Source organism: Aricia agestis, chromosome 11 (genome assembly GCF_905147365.1).
Source record: "Aricia agestis chromosome 11, ilAriAges1.1, whole genome shotgun sequence".
Taxonomy (NCBI): Eukaryota; Metazoa; Arthropoda; class Insecta; order Lepidoptera; family Lycaenidae; genus Aricia; species Aricia agestis.
In genome coordinates, this window is record NC_056416.1 from 495,838 (window position 1) to 523,477 (window position 27,640).

A 27,640-nucleotide genomic window follows, 5' to 3' on the forward strand; every position below is an offset into this window, starting at 1 on the left:
TTACAGTTTTCTACATGAGCTACCATTAAACTCTTAATACTGCAAGTAGCTTAGATGAGAGGTCAGAGGTCAGAGTTCTAAGTTCCACGTCATGCTTCATGGGTTTTTTGAAATTGAAAAGACACTACATACATTAGGGTTTCTGTGTGTTCTGTCGTTTATTATCATGTTTAAAGGGTATTAATTATAAAAAAAATAAAAATAAGAAATAAAAAAAATTTTAAAAAAAAATTTAAAAAATACATATTCGTAATCAGAAAATGTAGTATAATCATACCCCAAAGTTATCGGAAGTGGTCTTATTACACCCTGTATAATAACAGTGGAGAAATGCTGTTATTATTGGGCTTTCTAATGCGATGTCGTAAAAAAAAACTTTTTTTTCTCGCTTACATTACAAACGCAGGCTTTCAATATAATTAAATTAATGTACCAAGTATAATTGTATACATTGAAAAGGTCTAGGTACCTACATAAAACTTCGCGATGGATGTCTATCTCTTATGGATATCCCTCAATAACATTTTTTTGACTTTTTCTTTTTACGATAAATAATGGCTAATTTTCGAAGCAATTATAATAAATACAGCATTAATCCTTATCCAACTAAATAACTTAATTGTGATTTAAGTACACTCAACAAATTTAAAAACTTTACTTAACCATAACAACGCCTAATTATTTAACTGCTTCTTTTAAATAAAAAATACAATCAGTGCCTTCAAAGAGTTATTTAATAAAAGGTTTCTTTTAATAATTAGTTCTCGGTAAACTGTTAATTATTTAAAATTAATTAACTTTTCAGAATGCAAAATTCGTTGTGACTTGTGCTGCCATCTAGGGAACTAATACATGAACTCATTCTGTGTACTACAGTCAAATAACAGTTCTTCACATCACGTCTAGATGGCAGTACATTATTAAAATTGAGTATATTAAAAGTTAAAACATAATATTAAACATTTCATTGTTTTGAGAATTTGTTTTAAAATAATATGTATATAATATTTAAAGAACTAATATCCAATCTTACATAAATACATAATAATTTAAGCTGGTTTGGTTTTGAAACGGACGTACTTGTTATATATAGTTACACTAGATGGCGCTACGTCACAAATTTAAAAATATCGAGCTGGAAAAAATTTTACTTTAAAACTCAGCTTTATGAGTTTTCTTGTTTTATAAATCATAATAATATAATATTTCCATACAAGAAAATAAAACCAGCAAAATATTAAATTTCTTTAGATAGAACTTGTCTATGGTCACAAGATCGTGGAGCCTGGAGAAAGTCTGTGGCGCACTTGCCATTTGCCAGTTGCCAGACAGCGCAAAAAATAAATTCAGTCTATGGTCAATATTTGTGTCGAACAGAAATACGTCGAAAGTTACGCCGGTGAACAATTTATTTCAATTAGGTATTATGTGTAAGTTCGCTGGGCGAGCTGCCTTCTATCGGTTTACGTAGATAAATCTTCGGGAATCGTCTTCGCGTGATCACGTCGTACATAGTGTCGTGGATAAATAATGCTTTGGGATGAAACGTTAGTGACATCTAGTCTCGCAACCTCGGTTATGATTACGAGAAAAAGTGTATTTTGAAGATATTTCCGATCGTTTTCACGAGGGAAACACCTGTGAGATACTAGTGGACAGTGTCGTGTACAGTTTCGGATATATTGGTCTCGGATCGGTGCTATGTCGGGCGGCAGGAGCATCGACAAGGAGCGCAAGTCGCCCAGGGAGAGTGGCGAGGACTCGGAGGATGAGAGTGAGATCCTGGAGGAAAGTCCCTGCGGCCGCTGGCTCAAACGCCGAGAAGAGGTAAGTCTAGTTTTCACATAATATTAATCTCACGCACAAAGTAATCAGTCAAAGTAGGCCAGAACAAAAGGTGTCATCAGCTGATTCACAAGGTTACCCTTATTACACTAAAATAAGACGCAATTTCTTGTGTATTTTTAACCCATTTGTTGTAAAATAATCTTGCATTGACTAAATTTGTTAAAAATATCAATTCTTGTCTGATAGTCTTCGTAGTGATTGTTATTACAAAGTTTGACTAAAAATGCAGTGAATAATAATTGTAGATGTTGTAACACATTTAATGGGTTGAGAAACTTTAAAACATGTTCTTCAGACATAACAATACAGTGTTGCAGTTCTAAGAAGATTTTTTTAAATTACTTATTAATTCAAAATTACGCTCACAAATTATTACCCTCTGAAGTCCGAATCATAAATTATTTAAATGCTAAGGTTTTACTACATCTTATGCTGAATATTAGCACAATTTGGGTATTATATATACTTACTTAAAATGGGACAGGCTCAGTCCCGCTTTTCAGAGATAACAGGAACATATTATGTGCAACATGCTGAGAAAAAAAGGTGTCTAATGAAGATAAGAGTGTGAGAGATAGCAAGGTGGATTTCCTATGGCTACTTTTGCTATCTATTGTCACATAACAAAATTTTAAGTCAAATAAAAAGATAAAATTCGAATACTCTTGATTTTAAATATGTTTTTTTACTACATCCTGATTTGAATGTAAGAATCTGACTATTTTCACTCAAAAACACTTCCTCGTAGCATAGATTGTGCATAAGGTAAAGCTTGTTCATGTGCATAAAATGTAAGTATACACTAACAAAGTCAAATTATACTCACTCTTGGTAATATTTTCTTCATCTGTTTTATATTTTGACAATAAACATTAGTGACGCAGCATTTGCTTTCTACACCAAAGCAAATGTTGCATCTGATGGATGCGATAAAATAATATTCAAATCTTGTTGAAATATTTTATTGCAACATATATTATTTTTAAAATCTGTGTAGCTTACTTCTTGTGCGTTGACACTATGCCGGATGTTGTGGGTTTCCATTTCCGAAGGAAAAAGTTTCCTAGGTTTCTTAGTGATAATGCCATATTATATATTTTGTTTATTATATTAGAGATATCTTTAATGTATTTAAAAAGAATTAAATTCCTCTTGTCTGTACAGAAATCTTTTTGACCTTTGATGCAAAGTGTCAACAGACATATCATATTAAACTAATTATTTATTATTTTTTGCATGTGCATTAAAGTTGTAAGCTAATGATAGACCATATGGCTGAATAACCATAAAAATATATTTAAGTTTTTACCTCTTGTTCTGATTTTATTTAAAATTAGAGATGAAACGGATAGTAGTTTGGCCGGATACCAGATACGGGATATCCGGTATATCCGGTGGTACTTAGCCATTTGGTGCAAAGCACTCATACTTCATAGGCGGCCTGAGAGCTGGATTTTTATCTCAAATCAGTGTGAATTGATTGCAACCGTGATCCTTATTCTCGGTGGGCAGCTAATAAGTTCCAGTTTAGTAACCAGTTTCTGAATACTGAACTGTTACTGGATTTCTTAATTCTTTACATTACTCAGTGCAGAATTCTGTACTAATGGCTGCTTGTGTATTAATTTAATTGACATTAACTTCCAAAACAAATTAATTCTTAAAGTTTCTTAGGTTTTCTAGACTATCTTTGAGACCAAAACTCGAATTATAAGAATGATTTAGTTCATTGAATCTCATGAATAATTCACCAGCGATTGGCGTGTACAGATGCCTCTGCACTCATAAGCCGATCTAACCAACCGTTTAAAACGTGGATTAGCTTCTTCGACTTTTTGTTATTCCGTTACATATCGTAATTGAAAACCCACTTATTACTTGTATGAAATCCGTTTTTTAATAAAAAGCAGTTTCTACCCCTGTTTGTAGTTCAACCCCTGATTAATGCAAAAAAAACCTCAAAGAGTTTGATACTATTTTACTGTAATATAAATTACTAATTTGTGGTAAGTTTACTGATGCAATGCCACATAATGGCCACAAAGTACTTATAGCCATGATCATGTTACCAAACATGCCTAATTTCTACCTCAAGTCTTACTGGGCATGATGTTGCAAATTCGTTCAGAAAGTGTACACTTTCCTAAACTATAACATCATGATTCATGTCCATTTAGGCTTTTCCGACTTAAGTTATCGGTTCGAGGTTTGAGCGTAAGGTGTTAGGTGACACACATGACACATCACATTAATTATAATATCAAGTACAGTAGATTCATTATGTATGTTTACGTAGTGTTTTTGATGTTAGGTTACACGAAATAGGTTATTTTTGTTCTGCGACGCCGTTGTGTTTTTGGCAGCGGTACGGTGACGTAGCACGAGACGGGACGTGTGCGCCCCGGTATCTGCCGGTAATGAACACGGAGACGGATTGGAATCTGTCACCCCGATATATTGTATGAGCCATTTGTGCCGAGGTGGAGGAAATTAAACGTAGTCGTATAGCTATGGCTATAGGCAGATAGACTATAGCAGGGATCACCAATTAGTTTCGCTCGGGGTCCATTTTCAGAAATGAAATGACATTCGCGGTCCACACATTTTGTAAAAAAAATATTTATTTACAATGATTAATGTTCTCATTAATCATTGTAAATAAATATTTTAATACTGAAAAGTGCCAATTTTGTTGCTTGTTTGTAGTGAAATTTCACTTTGTCCCAATTGGTGCAAGCTATAATAGACATTTAAATCCTGGAAATGTTCATCAGTTGGTAAGTCGAGACCGAAATTAACTTTTAGCGTAGTTCATCTTCGAAAATGCTTGGTCCGCACATAATGGGTCGGCGCGGCGCGGCGGTCCGGACGCGGACCGCGATCCGCCATTTGGTGACCCCTGACTATAATTATTATAGCTAGGACTGAGTAGTAGTGAAATATTTCTTGATTATATTTGACGTGCAAATTATTAGGTCCGTGACTAACAGGAATTAAAAATGGTCAAACTTTATGCTGCTTACTATTCCTTTTTCTATGACTGCGTATTTAGTGAATAAGCGCACTAATTTTAAGTGTATGACTATAATGGCCTGGTGAGTCGACAGTCGAGACAGACAAACAGATATAATTCAGGTACAGAATTCTCATTTCCAATTTCAATGAAATTTCTTTCGACTGGACAGCATAATTTACATAACATACATTAAGATATCATATTGGTGAAGGCAGATGCGCAAAAGACCGCTAAATGCTAATGTCTGGCGCCGTCGTAAAACAAACGAGGGTGTTAAGAGTTAAGTCAACATTGGAGTGGTAGAAAGCGAGAGTGGTTGCGCAACGCCGCCGAAACCGTGGCCCGTGGTCACTGACCGGGGGGAAAGTCGCCCAAAGTCGTCGCTCAACCCTTATGTGATCATTGACGTAACTATTTGTTTTTTTTTTTAAATAAAATAAGGGGGCAACGTGCAATCGGGTCACCATGGCTTTTGTGATCATTGTTAACATTAGTTTTTATTAAATAAAATAAGGAGGCAAACGGGTCTTCTGATGGAAAGCAACTACCTACCGTCGCCCATGGACGCAAGTCGCAATATTAGAAGACCTGTAGCCTGCAGGGGCGTTGCCGGCCTTTTGAGAGGGAGCTCTCTTCTTGAAGGTTTGCAGGTCATATTGGTCTGGAAATACTACTGGTGACAGTTCGTGCCAGAGCTTTTTACAATGCGCGGCAGAAAGTTGCGCGTAAGAGCACGGTAGAAGACTGCCACTCATCAAGGTGATGAGGACGGTATATTTTTCGCGTGGATCGATTCTGAACAATTCCTCAAAGCACTCCCCGTGATACTTTAATTCGAAAAATGAAAATAACAATGTACATGAAAACAACATGTACCTAGGCACAGAATACTGTACATAATATTATATTAGTACAAACCTAGGTAAGATATTATGCCGCGAAATTGTCATGCAAGCCCTGTCGTTATTGTGGCGACCCAATTAAAGAATCCTGAATCACGCTGTTACAATTTTTCTGTGCAACGAAAATTAAGAGGCCGGGTGCCATCGAAATTCTCATACTGTTACATACGTAATACCAAAATCATTTTCTTATACGAAAATATTTAACATGTTTGAGTTATTTTTTAGCTTATAAATTAAGAAATTTCAAAAAACCCCCGCCAAACTACTTTAAAAAGTAATGAAATAATATATTTTCCTGATTTTAAGTTTGTCTTTTGCATTTTGTATCGCCATGTCACTGATTGTCTCGATTCGGTTCGTTGTCAACTGACCCTTAAACTATAATGTTATGTGAAATCAAACATCTACATTAGCGGTCCCCCGACACACCTAACAACAATAATTATGGACTTAAATATCACTTTACACTTAGGAATTATTTAAACTTAAAATCAGGAAAATATATTATTTCCTCCTATTTTGATATAATATATTCGAATTCTGTATGTATGTGTGAATCGTAAATTTTGCTAGGCACAGGTCACCTTAGGCCCGTTTACTTGGCCACTATGATTGTAAACTGCAAACGGTGAACATTATTTTATCGTTAACAAAAACTATTATTTACACAATGGCCGTTGTCGAACGTCTCTCGTTTATAGCTCGTGCGCGGATTTATGCGTGTTTAATGTGCGCCATAAAAGTTTGTTTACTCACCCGATGTATGTTTGTCACACAATCTCTGTAACATCTGTGACGTCATCACTGTTGCCATCATCTGCGTTAAAATCCTGCCAACCGTTTTCGCCTCTTGCCTCAGGGCTCGATCACACCTACCGAGTAGAGCGGCGAGAGTGCGAAACAGTGCTCAGGGAGGCAACTCTCAGGATGTGAACATTTTCCCCCGTAAAATTATCTCACGAACTATTCATGTCTACTGGCAAGTTCGAATGATACGTAAAACTCGTATTCTGGGGACCAATAGAGTAGCGAGGAGTTTCTGCCATTGTTTTGCGTTCTTTAGGCATTAAAAAAACGCTACGATAAATTTTGCAACGTGCAAAGATATTTAATTGTATTCTAGTAAATATAGCTTACGAAATAATTGATTTTATTACACCACTAGCTATCCCGACAAGTTGTTTTGCGGTTATTTTGCCATATTATGATTACGTAGTACTTATAATATCTCAAATCTCAATGCATAATATAATAATTTGTAATTAATAACTAAATCCTCGTAAAATTATTTCTTGAACTATTCATTTCTACTGGCAAGTTCGCTCTGGGGACCAATCGACCTATTGAGGTGTTCCTGCCATAGACTAAATTTTGCGTTCCGTTTCGGCATTAAAAAAACGCTTGGACAAATTTTGCAACGTGCGAAGATATTTAAGTGTATTCTAGTAAATAAAGCTTACAAAATAATTGATTTTATAATATTACTAGCTATCTTGGCAAATTGTTTTGCGGTTGTTTTGCAATATACTTACCTATATTATTTGTAGTTAACAGAGGCGGCGCAAGGCGTGGGCGGTGTGGGTTGCCCCTCCACTGGTATTTATTTATTTATTTTTTACACAATTATAGCTTATCTATTGTTATCGCGGTCGCCGATGACCGCTTAGGGCTTGAAGCATTAAAAACTAAATTATATTATATTAACTATATAGTTGTTCTTTACAAAATATTATATTCCGAGAATATATTTCCGAAATTGTATAGATGTATACAGTATATAATATAATAGAACAAAAGTTCTGATAAAAATATGTAGCCTAATTCAGCTATATTTTAATTTAACGAAATTATAAATAGTTTCTTTTAAACACATTAACTTATCTTTAGTAAGTTATTATATCGCAAAAGAAACACAAGTAAGTACGAAATTTTGTACTTCTTTGCTACATATCCACCAATAAGAGGGCGAATTTGTGTACGAATTCCGACATCTACCGGTCCCTAACTCCCTAGCACTCGTATGACTCGAGCGATCTTTACACGAAACATTTCTAGTGTGAAGTTCTGAGAATACAAAAACTCACAGCAACAAATTGTATCGTGCAGAAACCGGTTTCAAATCGAACGTCTATCCACCAATAGGAGTGTAAATTGGTGTACGAATTCCGCCATCGTAGAAATAACCGGTCCTACTCGTTCGACTCGAGCGATCTTTGCACGGAATATCTCGAATGTGAAGTTTTGAGAATACACAAACTGTGTTACGTTCGTACAAAATTTCATAATTGGGAAATTTTTTCGAAGGTGAGATTTTCTCACGTTCTGAGAATTGGCTTCCTGGGCCAATTAAATTGGCCAAGAGCACCGAGTTCTCGACCGAGGGCACTGTCTCGCCCCTCTACTCGGTTGATGTAATCAAGGCATTACTAGAGACCTCAATATTGAAGACGACGCAGCGTATTCCCCTTCCGTTTTTGACGAGCGATCTTAAACCCGTGAGAAAATATTATTGTAGATTTTAATGGTGATATTTGGTGACGTCATCACTTGAATTAGATTGATTTGTGACTCACGCCATTACTCAAATGAACCTCAATACTACTTCTACGGTCTACCTAATCAATGAATAATTTTTCATTTGAATACGTCAGATCACTGATAAGACCAAGTGTTTGTAATTTCATAATATTGAGTAATCGTAGATATATTTTGATAGACGTGTAATAAAGCAAAAGTCTTCCATCTTGATTGTAACGCAAGGTCGTCTTGCCATTGCGTTCTGGAAACTTTTAGTTTTTAGAATAACTTTGCATAATTTAAATGTTCAGTGCATTTTTATATTTCTAATTCAATACACGATAGCTTTATTTAAACATACCTAATTTAGTATTAAATAATATAAATATGTTTGTAGATTTTTAATCTATTGAAGATATTATTATGCCTTAAATCTTAGATGAATTGCCCCACCCCCACTAAAAATGGAGGAGATTTTTTTACACCAAGCAAGTTTATTGTAAGTAATTACTTTGTTTCATTATGTTTAAATATTAATGAATGCTTCAAGTTAGGGTATGTTATTCGAATATTCGAATATTCATTTTATTCGAATATTCGACGATTTTATTATTCGAATATTCGCCAAATTATTTTTCGAATAATTCGAATACTAAAAATATTTTTTATTTTTGTTTAAAATGCTATTAAACATAAAATTTATATGGAATAAGAACATAGTTAAGTTTATTTTAGAAAAATAATATTATGAATATTCTACATCTTTAATGATATATACAAATCTGTTTTTAGTCTAACAAATGAGTATACGACCATTCATCATCGCCGTTGACCATGTTTTAGACGTTATTTTACCTAAAGACATGCAAATGAAGATTGATATAAACTCCTTTCAGTCATAATATCATTCAGTATTACGCCATAAGGGTGTATATAAAACAAACTCGTTTTATAAGAAGGTAATAGATGTAAGTGCATTGCAATGTTGAGAGTTTTAAAATATGTAGTTAAATAAAAACTTCTGGCTTAAAGCTCACGATATGTGATCTATGATTCGACAAGTTGATAAAAATTTGCTATTCAATAGCTTTACCGCAGCAGTCCTCGACTGATAATTGAAACAGTTAGTACAGTATCAAAAAATGTCGATGGCTCCTTAATGAGTAATTCTCCGAGGCCCCTCAAAATGTGGTCACACGCTCTTTACTACTACCCTAATAAACAAGCCTTAGGACCAAACACACGTTATTCCTCATTTATTTAAGTATCTGATTTCAATAAAAAACATCTATAATTATTTATAGTTTTTGTTTAATGGTTAATTCAATGTCGGAATCGGGGGCAAAATCGGTGTTCTCCGCGTGTCACACTCTGTTCGCGCTTACGGAAAGCTTTAATAACTTTTGTATTCTATTCATTAGCATAGAGTATGATACATCAAAATAATGTAGATTAACTGGGCTACCTAATTCCTAAAATAAAATAATGTTATACCTTAAGTTAAAAAAAGTTAATAGGCATAACGTCTGTGTCACACGATTTTGCTAGTTTCACGAGCGCGACGCCGTTCCGACGTTCCAAACGCGACGATTTGTGGTTACACGTTTTAGCTGCACCAACGTTCAGTGTCTTTCCAGCATCAGTACAGGGGACTCAAACCCTCGTTGCTTCAAAACAAAGAGAATATAAGATAAGATATTCCTTAAAAATTATGTGGTCGCTGTAGTCACGTAACTTTTGCGAGCATGTTTTGAATAATAATAATTTATAATTATGACACTCATATCAAATTAAGGAATAAAGTATATGATCGAGATTATTTCCTAGTACTTTGTTTGTTTATTTACCTATTACTTTAATCATGGCACAATTTTCGTGGATTTTCACCAATAAAAGTTACCTAGTGACCTACGAAAGCTACGTAGGCTGTTTTGTACACCATTTACCTATGTGAATTGGCTATAGTATAGTATTTCCAGCTATGGTTTTGGTACCCAGAACGAATTTTTCACTCTAAAAGCTTTTTTTGAAAAACAAAACATATGTGGCTTTATACATCAATCTACCTTCTGATATTTTCCCCAAATATCGAATCTGCTTCTAATCTAGTGGATTTACCTGAATATCAGTATTTTACATGACCAACTGATATTACATCCTCAATCCGAATGCAATGCGATACGATACTCAGATGAGGGCGAGCGAAGCGAGCCCTCGTATATATCCCACAAACTGAATCGAAGAAAATATTATGATCTTGAGTCCTAAATCTCCATATTTAGTTGAAAACCCCCTTATATGACCTCCTAAATCACTTAAACTTCACGAAATTCAAATAAAATCACCTGAACCTCGAAAAAATCACAGCATTTCAGGACCGGTTACTTGACAGATTAAGCAACAAATTAAAGCTCCATGCTCTTTAGTATCGTCGATCTTAATAAAAACTGATTAAATAAATAATAATTTATTTTATTTTTTAAGGAAAAAAAGATTTCAATCCATATTTTGTTCCTAGAAAATTCAATCGTAACTTTCGTGGAGTTTGTCGCAACTTTCGTGGGGACCGAAATTTCAAATTTGATTATCTCAGTAGTTTATGGACCGATTAACATGCCTTTAAGATCGTATTTATTACCTTTAGAGCACCTTAAAGGTATTTGCATTTATTTAAAGATAACTCGAAAATAAAAAATTCCCACGAAAGTGACGCGGAGAATCATTTTTGAAGAATCACTCTAATATTATCATGTTATTAGTGTTACCAAACTTCAAGTTACTAAAGTCACCAGCTTTAGGATTGTTTCACCCTCCCCCAGGGCTTCGTTGCAATTTTTTTCTTGGTTGTGGTGTTTGTTTTCTAGCGGCCCTTTTTTATAATTTCGAACCACGTTGACACAAATGAAGCCAACTAGGTGAACGTAGATCGAAAATATAAAAAGAGACGGGTGAGCTGGCTTAGTGTTAAGGAATAGATATCATAACGTCGAATATAATATTATTATTAAATCTCAACTGCTTAAGAGTTAAGAGTTAAGGCTAAACATAATCACATGAGAAAAGTAAAAAGTGCTACGATCGAAAACGATTTACACTTTACAGCCTTTCTTTTATTGCCCAGCTGTAACCTTAAAATATACATTTTTAAAGTGTTTAACAATAAAAACTAACTATGTAAGTTTTTTACACAGATTTATGTTGATAAAAGTAAAAATAAGAATTGCTCACTTCATAGTATTAACAAAATAGGTTGTACATGGTTGTAGGAAGCTTCTTGTTACTTTTCGAAGGAGTTTTCAGCATTTTTCAAAATTTTTGAATTATTCGAATAATATTCGAATTATTCGAAAACTTTTGTAAAATATTCGAATTATTCGAATAGTAAATTTGTCGAATAATAACATTCCCTACTTCAAGTACATAATTATTAAACAGTAATTATTCTAGTCGATAGGCGAGACAGTAGTCAGACACGTTTGTATTGTACGTGCTTCGTGCTGATACTGCATACACGTGGTGTACTCTACGTGAGCTGCCATAAGTTCTGTGAACTAAGTTGATGCTCGACCAAAAAAACGAATTCGTTGTTACGTGGTAGTGCCATGCTTCGGCACGAATGGGCCGGCTCGACCGGAGAAATACCACGGGCTCACAGAAAACCGGCGCGAAACAGCGCTTGCGCTGTGTTTCGCCAAGTGAGTGAGTTTACCGGAATCCCAATCCCCTACCCTTTTCCTTTCCCTACCCTTCCCTATTCCCTCGATCACTTTAAAAATATTTATGGTATGAGTTTAAGTAATTTTCTGAAACTGAAATTTTGTTGATTGTCGATGCCTGTTGGCCATCTGGTGTAATTAAGCGCACTTAATTGCTTTCACAATCACCACCTATCATCCTCGTGACGCTCTATCTCTTTACTCTTTCTTCCTCTGATCTTGTCTGCTAATAGGCATGATGACTATTTTTTTTTGTTATCGGTAATTGAAAGACACTTAAAAAATAGAAACATCGTTGAAAGAATGCTCTGATAGCTTAAACATTCACCAAGATATGACAATTAAAACATCTCATAAAAAAGACCTGCCCGAAACGCTCCATACAAAGTGCTATGAAAGTATGACGTCAGTCTTTCGTAGTTTGCACGCATCGGGAGACAACTTTGTTCGACAGGTATATTAAATATTGCGTTTATGAAAGTGGTTTCATAACAAAAGTTGGTTTTAATTGCATAAGTTATCGAATTGTATACAAATATTAAGAAATTTAATTGAAAAAAAATCGACTTGAATATCCAACTTTGAAGGCGCATAACAAAAAAATACAAATGCTATCAAGCTGAAATTTTGGGAACACTTATTTTTTACTATGATTTCTTTATTTTATTAACAAAATTCGCTAATCTTTGACCTTGTCACCATCCCTATTATAAGAGCGGCTCTCTCCTTCTTCATGTTTATAGAAGAGAAAGGTAAACGATTAGCAATAAGTAATATTATAACTAATAACCCAGACTGGTCTAACAGTAATGTTAATAGTAACGACTCGTAGTAAAAGGCCAACGTTCATACGGTCATTAGCTTATGTACAGACATTTGTATATTTTTTTTCTCTCGCTTCAGACGACCCACACATGATCATTCATTATCCATCGTTTTTTTTTGTGCAGCTCCGCTCCAAAATTAACAGGGTAATATAACATTTATTGTAACGCAGCAAAGTCGAGAATACCTTGGCGATTCACCAGCACAGGAGTCAATGGGTCATTGGTACAGACAAATTGAACGAAAGTGAGTCGGTCGGGGCTATATTTAGACGAAGAAAGTATGGGAGTCGATGACTTTTTGTGCCAATTTTTAATGCACGGTGAAAGGCCCTGCAATGAGCGTACCAAAGCGATGGACTATTTTTTTTTTGTTTTTTTTACCCGGCTACGACAAAGCCAAAAAGAGATTTTGGCAGTCAAAGTCAGTATGTGATGTACATGTATGTATGTGTCCTCTTAACGGCTAAACTACTTGTAAGATTTAAATAAATGAAGTGTCGATAGAGAGTGATGATGACATACGCTTTTTTTTAATTTTTTATTTAAAAATTGTACTTTGATTAACCCTTTTTGCGTAGATCTTTTTATACCTTTTTCACGTAGTCAGATTGTAGTCTTTTCAACTTTCATCTCATAATTATTAATTTATGACAGTAGGCCTAAAAGGGACAAGTTCTCTGTCGACGAAGCAACTAACAAAGTGTCGTAAAGTGCTAAGTAGTTGCCGCTCCGCGCGCCGCATCGCGCGCCGCTCGGCGATCTTCAAACTTGCACAACAGCGTTTTAATTTTTCCCCAAGAGCTTATGAGTGGTTGTTCCTTTTTTACGCCTCTTTTCTTTCTATTCTCAGCTGTTGCACCCGGAACAGTTTTTTTCTATAGCACCTACCCCACGTCTTCTCAGACTGCAACTGCGGCACAATTAGTAATTACTGTACACTTAACTTTAATTGAATGTAGAGTTTGACAGAAAATATAATGAACTTTAAATATGTCATAAATGTATTAAATTTAAATTAAGTAGTCGCTAAATGTCTCTTGAGTGCGATTGTAAGTGGAACTTTGCACCTTATTTTTAAAACACTACTTACTGTATTAGTAAAAAAATTACTCTTGCATTAAATTATACAAACTCAAAGTTAACATGGAATGCCTCTCTCCTTATTAATATTATGATTGCAATTAAGTAATATGAACTTATGTATTGAGGTGTAAACTTTACATAAAAGGAAGTGCTTGTTCAAGCGAAGCCTTAAAAATAATATAACAATATTATTTTTCAATTAGGTACAAAAGTTAATGACATTTTACAATTCGCCCGAAGACATTGCTCCGTGTGTCACCAGAATGAAAATCGATATAACCTATAAAGTTAAATTACCTAGCGGAATAGAGCAACAATCTCGAGCTGTCAAACGAAACCAAAACTGGTTTCATCTGTGTGTAAAAATATATGTACGTATACACTTACACAAGAATGATTGAACATGAATTCTATGAAATTAAATTGTCAACGTGCGACATGTGCCGACTGGACATAAAAAAAAGAGTGCTGCTGTCATGTATCACGTCTCTTTTTACCACGCAGTGTTACTGATAGTGACATATCTCTTGCTCAGGCCTTTGTTTCTCTATTCCGCTAAGTATATTAACTTTATGATATAACCATCAGGTTTAGGTTAAACGTACAATTATCAACAATATAATTTATAAAAGTCCCAAATTGCCTTGGCCCTGATCGGCTGTGTAAGGTCACCGGCGCGCACGGCGGAGAATCGCGTTTGCTCAGCCAACAATGACTCGGTGCACGCGATATCTAAGACATGCTGTACTTGTATATTACATGACCTCGGTTGAACTTCGAGAATAAGTTTTACTGAATACAATTAATAAATGGTTGAAACGAGTTAAGTTTGTAGCTCAGGTAGAATATTAGGACTAAAAATTAAAAGTATTAGGTATAGAAAGACTAGACTCCGCCCGGCTCTGCTTCTGTAAATGAGGAAAATAATATTTTCCCGCAGAATATGTAGCCTGTGTCCTCCGTCGTCTGCTGTATATCTTTGCGAAATTACATAAAAATCAGTCCAGTAGCGTGTGAGATTACCGCGTTCAAACAAACTCTTTCGTATCAGTTGTCTCCATAATACTTACAATGGTATTTAAAAAATATGCAATTACACACCTTTGTATCTTATTTATATGTACAACTTATTTCATTTAATAAATGAAATGGCCAGCTTTTCGGCCATTGGACGTTGGCTCACGACGAATTCGACAGCCATTACGTTATTTAATAATGTTCGGCGGTAAAAGGGTATTCGCCAGGAATTCCCATTCCGTCGAAACTCCGCCAATACACGCCGTTTAGAGATATTTTACCTCTGAATTTTATGAGAGAGAAGTGGAAGTGCTAACATTGTGTCATCAACAATAAAGTTGTGTCAGTGGTTAGAAATACACCTCTGATGGCCCCACTCGGAAACATGACGGGAACAATAACCTAATCTAGTAGATACGAATATTACTTGGCACAGATATAGAGCGAATCACGATTTACGGCTCACGGGGTCCCTCCCCGTACTCAGGCTACTTTTTTTGCGGAAAAATGTACGGTTCCTACTTTTTTGCGGGAGTAGCCCACATAATATATTACAGTCTCTATGATGCTTTATATTATGAGCTAGTATTACCTTCTAATTTGTAACTCCTGCAACATCGTCCGGGCACCAGCTGCGGACTGCGCTAATTGAAGTCCACTCCGGAGTCCCTCGACTCGTTTATCCCGGCCATCACTTCCCACGGTAACCGCTACACGTTTATTGCTTATCGTATTACCTCTACATTATTTACGGACGTGCAATTTTCTAGCGAAGATTATTAGGTTTTTCATAATAAGATGTGTTGTTCAATGCATTTTTTAGAATGGCCATCCCACCGCTGCAGGGCCATTGGGTCAGAACCGACAGTTGTAACAAAACATTAAATAATACTCGAAGGTTTTTTGGGATCAACCACGAAATTTATCGAAAGAGGAAAGGAGTAAGAATAATGCGTTATTTGGAGAATTGAAATTCGAATTTTTATGCACTTTGCTTAGCGCAAAAGAACTAGAAAATAACATGATCCAGACTATCAAATGGTCCTAAAAGTAATTGAAACTACCATGAAGCTATGGCGCGGTGGCGGCTGCGATGTGCGGCTAAGCGCATTGTTCCGCGCTCACGTAACAGATCAACGCACCCGCTGGGCAGCCTTTCTCTCGTCTGGCAGCCGTCTGGCCACCACGCCGAGTACCTACACTTTCCAAACTAGACCTTTCCCGATAGGTTAGCTGCCCACGCGCGTTGGTATTTGCTTGTGCATTACTTTAGTGTTCAAGCCCTTATTCTGCAGGTCATATTTTAGCTTTGATACTGCTTTTGTTGTTTAATGTGAGAAAGGCTTACATTTTGAGTATTTGATATTTCATGTATGTTTAGCTTTGGTATTTCAATCTCGTTGATTGGTCAAAGATTTCAAGCCATGAGATAGAATAATATCGGAAATAAAAGCTTGTTAGCCCAAAACAATTGGAGCGCATTGTCGAAGGCTTCATCCAATTTCAATTTCAATCTAAATCTAATGCTTATGTTAGTAAAACCTAATTCATTTATTACAGCTCTTGAGTTAGGGATTTCTCCAATACTTACCTTTCATTGGAAATGTTTTCAGATCTTCAGTACGTATTTTGTCAACTTTGTAAAGTTACTTCAAAGTAGTTTCCAAGTTTTCCTCGGGCCCGAAATAAGATAAATCTTTTTCTTATTATGTATCGTTCTTTGTTTGTTTTATTTTCATGGGTCTCTTGTTTCATTTCATTTAATAGCTCTTTACTGTCTACTTTCTTTTATCTGTCTCTAAAGGTTAGTAGCTTAATTGGTCGCTGTTAAGCATTAGTGTCCTAACCCACGATCTTTTTGTTGTTAAATTTTGAATGCAGTCTTGTTCTAAATCATCTACAGAACATAACTGCATTCATAACTCAATACGTAATTTTTGTGTGGGTTAGTACACGAATGCTTAACAGCGTCCAATCATTGTTTAGGTCCTGGGCCTTCGTAAAATTATGTTATCCTTCAAATTGGTCTTCGAAAACTTCCATTGCGGATTAAAATTAGACTCATAAATGATGAAGACTATTTCATTTAAAATGGCAGCATTTTGTTGTGATTTGATCGACATTAGTTTAACCATCCATGTTATTGTCCCCGAAGGTCGGAGTATCGGCGAGCTGCATGTAGACATTGTGCAGTGACATTGGACGGAGTCGTTGAGCCGTGACAGGTGGAAACTGAACACCGGATCCCCATGATTATGTTTTCCGCGTTTTTTCTACTAACACTCATGCAGTTAGGCTTAAGCCTTCTTTATCCTACTTTCCGAGTGGACTCAAAAGGTGGAGCAAAATTTTGAGTTTGAATGCCTTGACGATTGTTTTATAATTACAACTTATTTCCCGGTGGTATGAGTAAAAACTAAAAACTTCGAGAACTGTTCTGCGGACTGCGATGATAGTGACGGCTGTGATGAATTGAGTATTTATCTTTGCGCGATAAGCTAATTATCCACAAACTTTTGAGTTGGAATTACGTATTGATAGCTGTTATCTCTTCTTCTCACATTCTTATAGGCTGTGTCACTACTCACTAAGCTATCGTACTTATTGAGGCATTTTATCGGCTACGCCTTATAGATTCTACTGAAGTATTTCTAGAGAACTCGGTTCGATACGGCCCACTTGTTTTAGGCTCGAACTAATGTATCTACATTGTAATGTCGCTGTCAGAAAGTTATATAGTCCAGGTCCGGGGCTCGTTGAGCAGCTTTCCAACCGGGCCGGGCGTCGGGCGTGCCGCAGGGGTCCATAAATCGGCCTCCCGCTTGCTGCGCCGCGTGGGCGACTCGGCCACCGACGGCAAATTAAATATTTAAATCACCAGATCGCGATCACAGATTTATTATTATTGTTCGTGTATCATTGCGGCTGATCCCGACGCCATCTTAGGTTTCTTGAATCTTGTTGGCGCAATTCTGCGCTCCTCACAGAGGTTACGTTGAGATCATTACGTTCACAAATGTTGTGAATTTATGATCATTTGCGTAGAATATTGAATCGTAAACCTAGTTATTTTAGCGCGTATGATGTCGACTCCAGTGTGGGATGTCACGGGCTTCATGAAACAGGAGCGAGACTGCAAATTATGACCGCTTCAAATCCGTACCGATGTTATGTAAAGGTATATAATATAACTCGAATCTTGAGGTCGAGGAAGACTTGAGGTCGAGGAAAACAAACGCAAGATTGTTTTCCTCGACCTCAAGAATAAATTTGTACGCATCGTGTGTTCCGTGCGTGTGTTTCTTATAAAATATTTTAGTTACGTTTTTAAAAATTACGTAATTTTAAAATTCTGACTTTCTATCGTTATGTAAACAATTAATTGTTAAAACTAATGAGCTACTTCGTTTTCGGATGATAAGCATTATTTGTTAAAAGATTAGAATATGCGTAGACTATAGAAGTTATTCCAAGTTCCAAGCTACAGCGAACGGAATAAAATGTACTTTTTCATAGTACATCCTATTCGCTATTCTATCAATAGTCAGGTCGTAAATATTGCTATCAGTTCCAATAACGCGAAGACATGTGGTGTATTAGAAAGCCATATAAAACGTAGTAAATCACTCGGGGCGTAATGGCCGAACTTTCCGAGCCACCGTACCGATTAATGGCATAAGGATGAGGGCTGATAGTTCACTACGTATTAGAAGCTACTTCTGCTGAAAAAAACTTGGATACAAAACAGCAAACGTTGCTTAAGGAATGGTTCTATAGAGTTATAGACACAATATTCTGGATGCTCTTGAAAGAAAGGTCAAAAGGTTTATGTCCGATTTGAAAGTATTCTACGATCGACGCTTAATTTTAAACTGTATCAGGTGGTATCAGCCCTAGCCGCGCCCACCGCACCGGGCGGCGCGGTTGTGCTCATGTCCAGCTTTATTGTAATTTATCGATGCTTACGTTTTGTCAATAAATGAAACTAATGGTTACGTCTTGGAAATTGGAAACCACGCCAAAACCTTGCTATTATGTGTCTTGTCGATTCCCCAAAAACGAGTCATAACAGGAAGCACACGTGAAATATGTAACTGCAGCCTAACCTGGAAAGAGCTCCGCATATTATGGCTACTCCTAATCATATAATTGAATGATAATATTAATAACTGCAGATTAGTTTTTAACTATAACTAGAATATAGAGCGATAAGAAACTAGCAGATAATGATGGTTTAGTTATCAGTAATGCAGTTTATCAGCTGTACGACGGGTTTCGCGGAAGGCAGTCAGCGGGAGCTTTCCCTCGTATCGGGTTTGGTTTATCACGACATCGATGAGTTGATAACGATCAGTGATAAGACTGATAAGAGATAACCATGATTGGAAATCATCAACCGAATATTCAAGTATTAGATTATTCATTTTAATACTATTACTATATTATACTATCGTTAAAGCCATCTATTACATTTAAGTGTCTCAAACCTAAAATAATTTAATTTGACCGTTAGGATTTAGAGCTAACAACATCGTTACATACATTATAACTCAACAAAGAAGTTTTCCCTCTACGAAAGATTATAATATATTATTCATACTAGATGACTTGACGACCTCTGTGGCTCAGTGGTGAGCGCGTTGGTAACTCAAGTCGGGGGTCGCATGTTCGAATCCCGCCGACGGAACAAAAAGTTTTCAATGTTCCCGGGTCTGGATGTGTATTAAATATGTGTATGATATAATAAAATTCTCAAATATATGTATAGTATTAAATATATTTCCGTTGTCTGGTACCTGTAACACAAGTCCTTTAGGTACTTAGCACGGGGCCAGACTGACGTGGTGTGAAGCGTCCATAGATATATATATTATGATGCCCGCAACTCCGTTGCACCAAAACTCGTTTATCGCGCGGAAACCGTACATTTTCCTGGGACAAAACGTATCCCGGGTCTCAAAGTATCTCCATACCAAATTTCAGCAAAATCGGTTCAGCGGTTTGGGCGTGAAGAGGTAACAGACAGACAGACACTCTTTCTCATTTATAATATTAGTATGGATTTTGTAAGTAGATTACATTAAGCTTGTACACTTTGGTCTGTAATTATTGGTGCCGAGTTACCGCCGGCTCCAGACGGAAGGTTAAGCGATGTGCGTAGCGTCTGGAGGTCGTCGTAAGTTTTCCTTCTTGTTAAGTACTTGACAATGATTACATTTACTTCCCATCAGAATCTGGGTCAAGGTAACGATTATATGGTGACAGCTCCAAAATGACCAAAAAATTATGTTTGATCCACCTACACTCACAAAGACAAGATATATCTAGCATTTTGGTGACATTATAGCTGCATATTATGTGCCTCCAGTAGCTATAATCACCGATGTTCTGTATCATCTGTTATAGAGAGCAGAATAACCAGCTTATAGGATATTCCACATTCTCAGGATGTTGCAGGCAGCAGGACAGATCAGTACAATAGCGGCTAGTTGTAATAACACACTCGCTGACCGGATTAACTGGATCAGGTGAGATGAGTGAATCAGCTCACCGGCTGGCGCTGGATCACCGAGTGAAGGTCAGCGCGACCTACGAAGACCAAGGATTATTGCTTGTAATAGGCATTACAGGGCTACTTTGCTTATTTGTCTAATGTGTGCATTCCAAATGTACGATAATCATGTTACTTGAAACGGAAAAGCGAACTAAATTGAGTTTTTGCCTCTGAAAACCCACGCCTTTCGTTCGATCCTGTGCAACATTTTCCGCATCCCCACCTCATCTCTTCGAGAAATATGTACAAAAAACGTCTCAAAGTTCTCAATGCGCGCTTGAATTCAGGAAGCGCGCTTTGAGGCGTTTCGCAGCGCCGTTGGAGCGTAAAACAAACGTTTGTTACAGCAACTATCTTCGAATGCGCGGCGCTCCAACGGCGCTGCCGAAACGCTTAACGATAAAACCAGCCTTAAGAACAACTCTAGGGAGTTGTGTCAAGTTTGACGCTTTTGCATCCTTCGTATTTGTTCTTATAGCTCATACTATTCCTAATCCAGTTTGAGTGGCACTCATACCGACCTTCGCAAGATAACAGCGTCGCAGTAATTGAGTCTTCCAATAATGACCAGCATTAGTCTAATAGCCCACTCGCTGCCGAGTCGCACCCACTCAAATTATCAGCTACTAGCTGTTGCCCGCGACTTCGTCCGCGTTATCATAGTAGATCGCATCCCATTGAATATTTTTGTACAATAAAATATAATATGTACTATATTATATTTTATTGTACAAAAATATTCAATATACAGAATTGACTTTCCTACGATTTTATTATATATAGATGTTCCGCGCGTAATCGCGCTTCGCTTGCGTAATTTAGGAATTTCACGCAACCGTACATTTTGCAGCAAAAAATAGCCTATGTCCCTTCACGTGGTCTATTATTCATGTTTGCCAAACAACATAAAAATTGTTCCAGTAGTTCATAGGATAATAAGAAATTCCATATAATTTCGCCCGTTTCTTTCCACATTTTTATCTATTTCTTCGCTTTTATTAGTCATAGCGTGATAAAATATAGCCTATAGCCTTCCTCGATAAATGGGCTATCTAACACTGAATTTTTTTTTAATCGGACCAGTAGTTCCTGAGATTAGCGCGTTCAAATAAGCCCTTTCATATAATTTCCCACGTTTTTTCCACAATTTTCTCTATTTCTTAGTTTCTATTAGTCTGAGCGTGATAAAATATAGCTTATAGCCTACCCCGATGAATGGGCTATCTAACATTGAAAGAATTTTTCAAATCGGATAAGTAGTTCCTGAGATTAGCGCGTTCATATAAGCCCTCTCATATAATTTCCCCCGTTTTTTCCACATTTTCCTCTATTTCTTCGCTCCTATTAGTTTTAGCGTGATAAAATATAGCCTACAGCCTTCCTCGATAAATGGGCTATCCAACAGTAAAATAATTTTTCAAATCGGAGCAGTAGTTCCTGAGATTAGCGCGTTCAAACAAACAAACAAACTCTTCCCAATTATAATATTAATATAGATTTTTAGATGATAACAGTCCACGTTCCGAAGAGCCCGTTGCGTCAAAGCATCTTTGGACACTGAAAAATAAGTTTCGGACTTCGTAGATGGGTTGTGTTCTAATTAGGTCTAAACCTTTAACAGGGAACTTGATCCCTTGGAAGTTGACCAAACTCAAATTATGTAAATGGACCTTAAAACTTTCAAGAAAGGTGTTCAGGGTTCACGCTTACACAAAATATCGCTACCGCCGGAAAGTATCATCAATCATTTAGTGTACATACATGTGACTTATACCCGATTGCAGCTGTAGTTTTGGAGTTTTTCGGTTCAGTAACGCTTTTGATTGGCAGTATTCATAATGTTTACTATTCAACAACGCTACTTAAAAGATAAACCCCTACTAAAAAAACTTCAGAAAATAGGCGTTAAAAACTGAAACAGACTTTAAAGAAGTCATTTGTTTGCCATTCGTACTACAGTAGCGTCGTTTTAAGTGTATTAAAACGCCCTCTGTTTGGACTAAACGCTGATAGTGATGATTGAGTGCGCCCGTAATAAAACACGTCTACGAAAGTTAATGAGTAAAGTGTTCGCTGCTTAGAGGCGTTCTAGCCCTTATCACCCAGCGATAGAGGTCGTAATGGTGTGCGGCGGGTGTGAATCACCGTCTGTGATTCATGGCTCCATCCACGTGTCCCATGGCGGCACGTGCAGCTAATAAGGCTGGCTGATGCCTAAAGGATTGTGAAGGAATAGGCTGTGGAATCCTCTTGATATCCGGTAGGGTTTTGGGTAGCTAGCACGTGGGAAGACTTGAAAAGGTGACTTATTTTATAAAGCTTGGAATGCTCTTGCAGATATAAAAGGCTGATCTATATAAAAATCTGTTCATCGGTTGAAGTTTAAAGTTCAAATGTAAAGAGGTTAATATACAGACACAAACATCATCGAGAGTTTTTATTGAAAGAGTTTACGACGTACGTAATGCTAAACTCTTTAGTTAGTAACTCTACACACGTGCATTCAAAAGAAGTGTGGTGCGAAAAAAGACCTCATTAGAGTCGAAAGCTCCCACTTCTATGAAGGCTCTATAATGTCTGGTTCGACGTAGTTTGTGAGCTGAAATAGAAGGCAGGTAAATCAATTAAGCCCTGAAGGTTCTACAGGAGAAAGCTATTAGCTCCGCTAATGTTATTTTTGGTCGAGCGATCACCGGACAGTATTGAACATACCCTCTATATTGGGTGTTGTGATAAAGGATCAGCAGTATGAGCGTAACCTTTGAAGGGATTACATTATTTTGTAATGAGGCTATTGGGTTTTTACATGATGAGCAATTACAGCTTGTAAGTCGTACCGTAGGAGACGTTTTAAATTTAATACAGTAACGCCACGGATATTGTAATGTTTGACATTTTATGACGATACCATTTTGTAATTTGAGAAACGAACTAGATCAAACAATGAATGGAACTGCATTACGGTTATATTGAAATAACTAAATCGGTGGAGGTTAAGCCCCAATGTCACCAAAGTTTTTTAGTGTTATCAGCTTGTTAAAATGTCATGTCTTCTCTTTCATTCATAAGAAAAACAAAAGAGGTAGCGTGATAATAATTCGAGTGTTAACGTTAACAGTTGTTGGTGAAATTGGGGCTAAAACTCATAGTGGGGTTTTATCGTGGTATCGGTTTGTATTAATTCAGTTACGAGTTACGACTTTACGAGCTACGCGTATAGAGCCTGGGCGGATCGATGTTTGAAAACCTGCCAGACCGCGCTGAGGTATGTGCATTGTGCATTTTGTGTATAATGTACGCTTGGAGAAAATTAAATCTGGAGAATCTAGTTTTCATGAATACAGCCTGTCTATTTAATAAAAAAAAAGATACAACAGGCTATTGAATGCCTTTACTTCTGTGCATAAATTAGAACTTACACCGTATCATTCTTGCACATTTCTCAATAACCGAAGTCTGAACGTACATCACATTTCATATTTGCATGTCAAGTATCCATCATCGCCGTTATCCCATCTCGTCTAGATCAGGGAACATCGGGGCGCTTTCCGGGAACATCCCGTGAGATCCGGGACCATCCGTTCGTCCGGCGTGCATCCCGGCGTCGCTTGGCGCACGCGCCCCCAGTGACTGGGGCCCAGTCACGTAGCTCGCCCCCATGCCGGGATATATGTCACTTGTCACAATTACCAGCCCCACGGACCTGCGACCCGTGCAGACATGTGCGTTTTGCAATATAAATATAATATAATATCTATGGACGCTTCACACCACGTCAGTCTGGCCCCGTGCTAAGTACCTGAAGGACTTGTGTTACAGGTACCAGACAACGGATATATATTTAATACCTTTATACTATACATATATTTAAGATTTTTATTATATCATACACATATTTAATACACATCCATGACCCAGGAACATTGAAAAACTTTTTTTTTGTTCCGTCGGCGGGATTTGAACCCACGACCCCCGGCTTGAGTTGCCACACACTCTAACCATTGAGTCACGGAGGTTTTGCAATAGGTTGCATTGTGGGTCTTTTGTTTTTATTGTAGCTCACAAGAAGACACCTTCATATTATTATGGTTGTGTAATTGATGCTTTTATTGTTTTTGAGTATTTTAACATTATAATTATTGTATGTGTTTTGTATTGTGCTGGGAACAAGTCCTTCAGATAGTGGTGTTAGCAGACTGACGCGATGTGGAAACGTTAAGAGGATACACCAGGGGCGAGAGAAATTGAAAATAGGTATTTGAAAATGTATTGCTGTCTCACCAATCTCAAGTCTCCCACCGCAGAGCGCGATAGAGACAACACGACAAAAGTTCTAATAAAAGAACAGAAAATCTTCGATTCGTTGTCCGCTGATTCCTTCTCCAAAACTTAACCGATTTAAGTACTTTTTTCATTAAGAATTAAAAGAAGGCTTGAGCTGTGTTCCTATGTTTTATTTTTTTTGTATATTTTAGCCAGTTTTGTTTTCTGGGTGTTTGAACACTGAGGAAAATCTGGCCATTTTTTTGGGTTTTTGGACGTTCTTATCTTTTTTAATAATAAAATTATGAAGAAAAGGAAAACATAGGGACATGCTAATAGTGGCCATAGATATTCAGGAAAAAAATCATAACTCTACCGGTATTATCCAAGGAGGAAACAGGGGACAACGTTTGTATGGAAAAACGGCGGTGTGGAATCCTCTTAAGTACTAGATTCTTTTGTTAAAGATTTTATGTTTGCTAATAAATATCTAGCAGAAAAACAAGAACAAGGTACAGAATTTTTTACACAACGAGAAGTACCCAGTTGTTTATTATTCTAGCTTCTTAAAAGCTCTCTACTGTAAAATCGAGAGTCATCATCAGCATTGTATTCGTTCCCCAGTATTCTGTATAACAATTAACAACAATGGCGCCTTCCAGGCCGGTCGCGGGAATCGGGAGTCGGGACAGGGAGCGACACCAATGTATGTCATTTGTCACTTGTCAGTGTTGTCACCGACACTGCGGGGATGCGAGTTGCGACACAGAGCACGCGATGATATGGCTATTAGCTAGATATCATATCTTAATATATATATTTCTTGTGTGCGTGTGTATGTGACTGAACTCCTCCTAAACGACTGGACCAATTTTGATGAAATTTTTTGTGTGTGTTCGTGGAGATTCGAGAATGGTTTAGATTTACAGTTTGGTCTACTGGAAAATGTTTTTTCAATTAATTTCTTATTTATAAGGAGTTGTTGATTTTGGAATGTTTTACATTAGATCCGGCGGACGGCGCTATCATCGCATTCAATATTATTCTATTTCAATTTTAGTTTGTCCTGACAGATGGTGCTACGATTAATTTGAAAAAAATTTTGTTATTCAATTCATGTGCTGATTAAAGTATTAAATAAATAACACATAGGCTACAATTTTAACCGACTTTCAAAATGGGGGAGGTGTTATGTTCGTTTTCTTATATTCAACGATTACTCCGCCGTTTGTTAACCGATTTTCAAAATTTTTCTTTTGGTATATAGGGTATCATCCCAATTTGGTATTATATTCAGAAAAGTGGTGATCTGATGAAGGATCCATAAGTAATCGAGGGAACTCCTCAAAACTTATAGGGAAACATATGGTGACTTCGGTTTCGTGAGAAGTATTCTAAGCATATGCTACCAACAAGTAAGATTTTGCACCGAGATATACCTGGTATACCGTGGTTCGGAAGGTGCTGAGAGAATTCCTGATTCTTTATAGATACAAGTTTGGGAGTTTCGGCGTTGTTTTAAGAACAGAAAGCATATGCTACTATGCAAATTACATTCTTCATCATCATCATCATCATCATCACTACCATATTATACCATTTCATAGTCTTTTAGATCGAGACTCGAGTTTGTCAAGCGATAATTAAAAAAAATCTATATCTACCTAATATTATAAACCTGAAGAGTATGTTTGCTTGAACGCGTCAATCTCAGAAACTACAGGTCCGATTTAAAAACTTATCTCAGTGTTAGATAGATCATTTATCGAGTAAGACTCATCATTTATATATATATATATATATATATATATATATATATATATATATATATATATATATATATATATATATATATATATATATATATATATATATATATATATATATATATATATATATATATATATATATATATATATCACGTCTTAAAGTATGCTATAGTACCAACTATAGCATACTTTAAGACACATTATAAGGGTGAAGTAATCAGAACTTGGAGCTAGCGGATGATGGATGTTCGGGGGAAGCTCACGCGCCTCGTAACACCACGCCGCAGGGAGGTACACAATAATTACAAATTGTTACAATTGAGTAAATATCCAACTATTGAAAGTTCAAATAATATGAAAGGGCAAATAGGTAAAATATGTTTTGATTGTTTACTAGAGGTATAGTATGTATCTTTTTAGGTTTCTCAAACCCTGACGTAAATACAGAAATATATCATTCAAAAACAAGCTTTAGTAAGTTTGTAAAAACCTTTGAGTATAGTTGCTAAGATGGATAACCATGATTTCCCATTGTCAACATGATTATTAAGCTTCACTTAGTCTATACTCAATGAATGTCGATCATGGAAACTTAAAGTAGTGTTATATTATGTCATCACGTCATGAGTTCATAACTCATGATTCATGAAGCATAAAAAGACGACAGACAATACACAGACTTTAAAGATAATATTTTATATAAAACTAGATGTCCCGCGCGGCTTCGCCCGCGTAAATTAGAAATTTTACAGAATCCGTAGGTACATTTTCCCATAAAAAATATTTCCCCCGTTTTTCCCACATTTTCCTGAGTTTCTTCTGTCGTATTAGTCTTAGAGTAATAATATAATATAACCTTCTCGATAAATGATGAGTCTTACTCGATAAATGATCTATCTAACACTGAGATAAGTTTTTAAATCGGACCTGTAGTTTCTGAGATTGACGCGTTCAAGCAAACATACTCTTCAGGTTTATAATATTAGGTAGATATAGATTTTTTTTAATTATCGCTTGACAAACTCGAGTCTCGATCTAAAAGACTATGAAATGGTATAATATGGTAGTGATGATGATGATGATGATGATGAAGAATGTAATTTGCATAGTAGCATATGCTTTCTG

General features: G+C 36.5%; 1 protein-coding gene across 1 annotated transcript in view; it reads left to right on the plus strand.

The window, feature by feature from the left end:
• Positions 1–1,348: 1,348 nt before the first annotated feature.
• Positions 1,349–27,640, plus strand: part of LOC121731627 (nuclear receptor-binding protein homolog) — a 72,676-nt gene continuing 46,384 nt past the window's right edge. Inside the window, exon 1 of the mRNA XM_042121148.1 lies at positions 1,349–1,827. Within this exon, the coding sequence (XP_041977082.1) occupies positions 1,702–1,827 (126 nt within the window). The 5' untranslated portion in view covers positions 1,349–1,701. The remainder of the gene's footprint in view (positions 1,828–27,640) is intronic.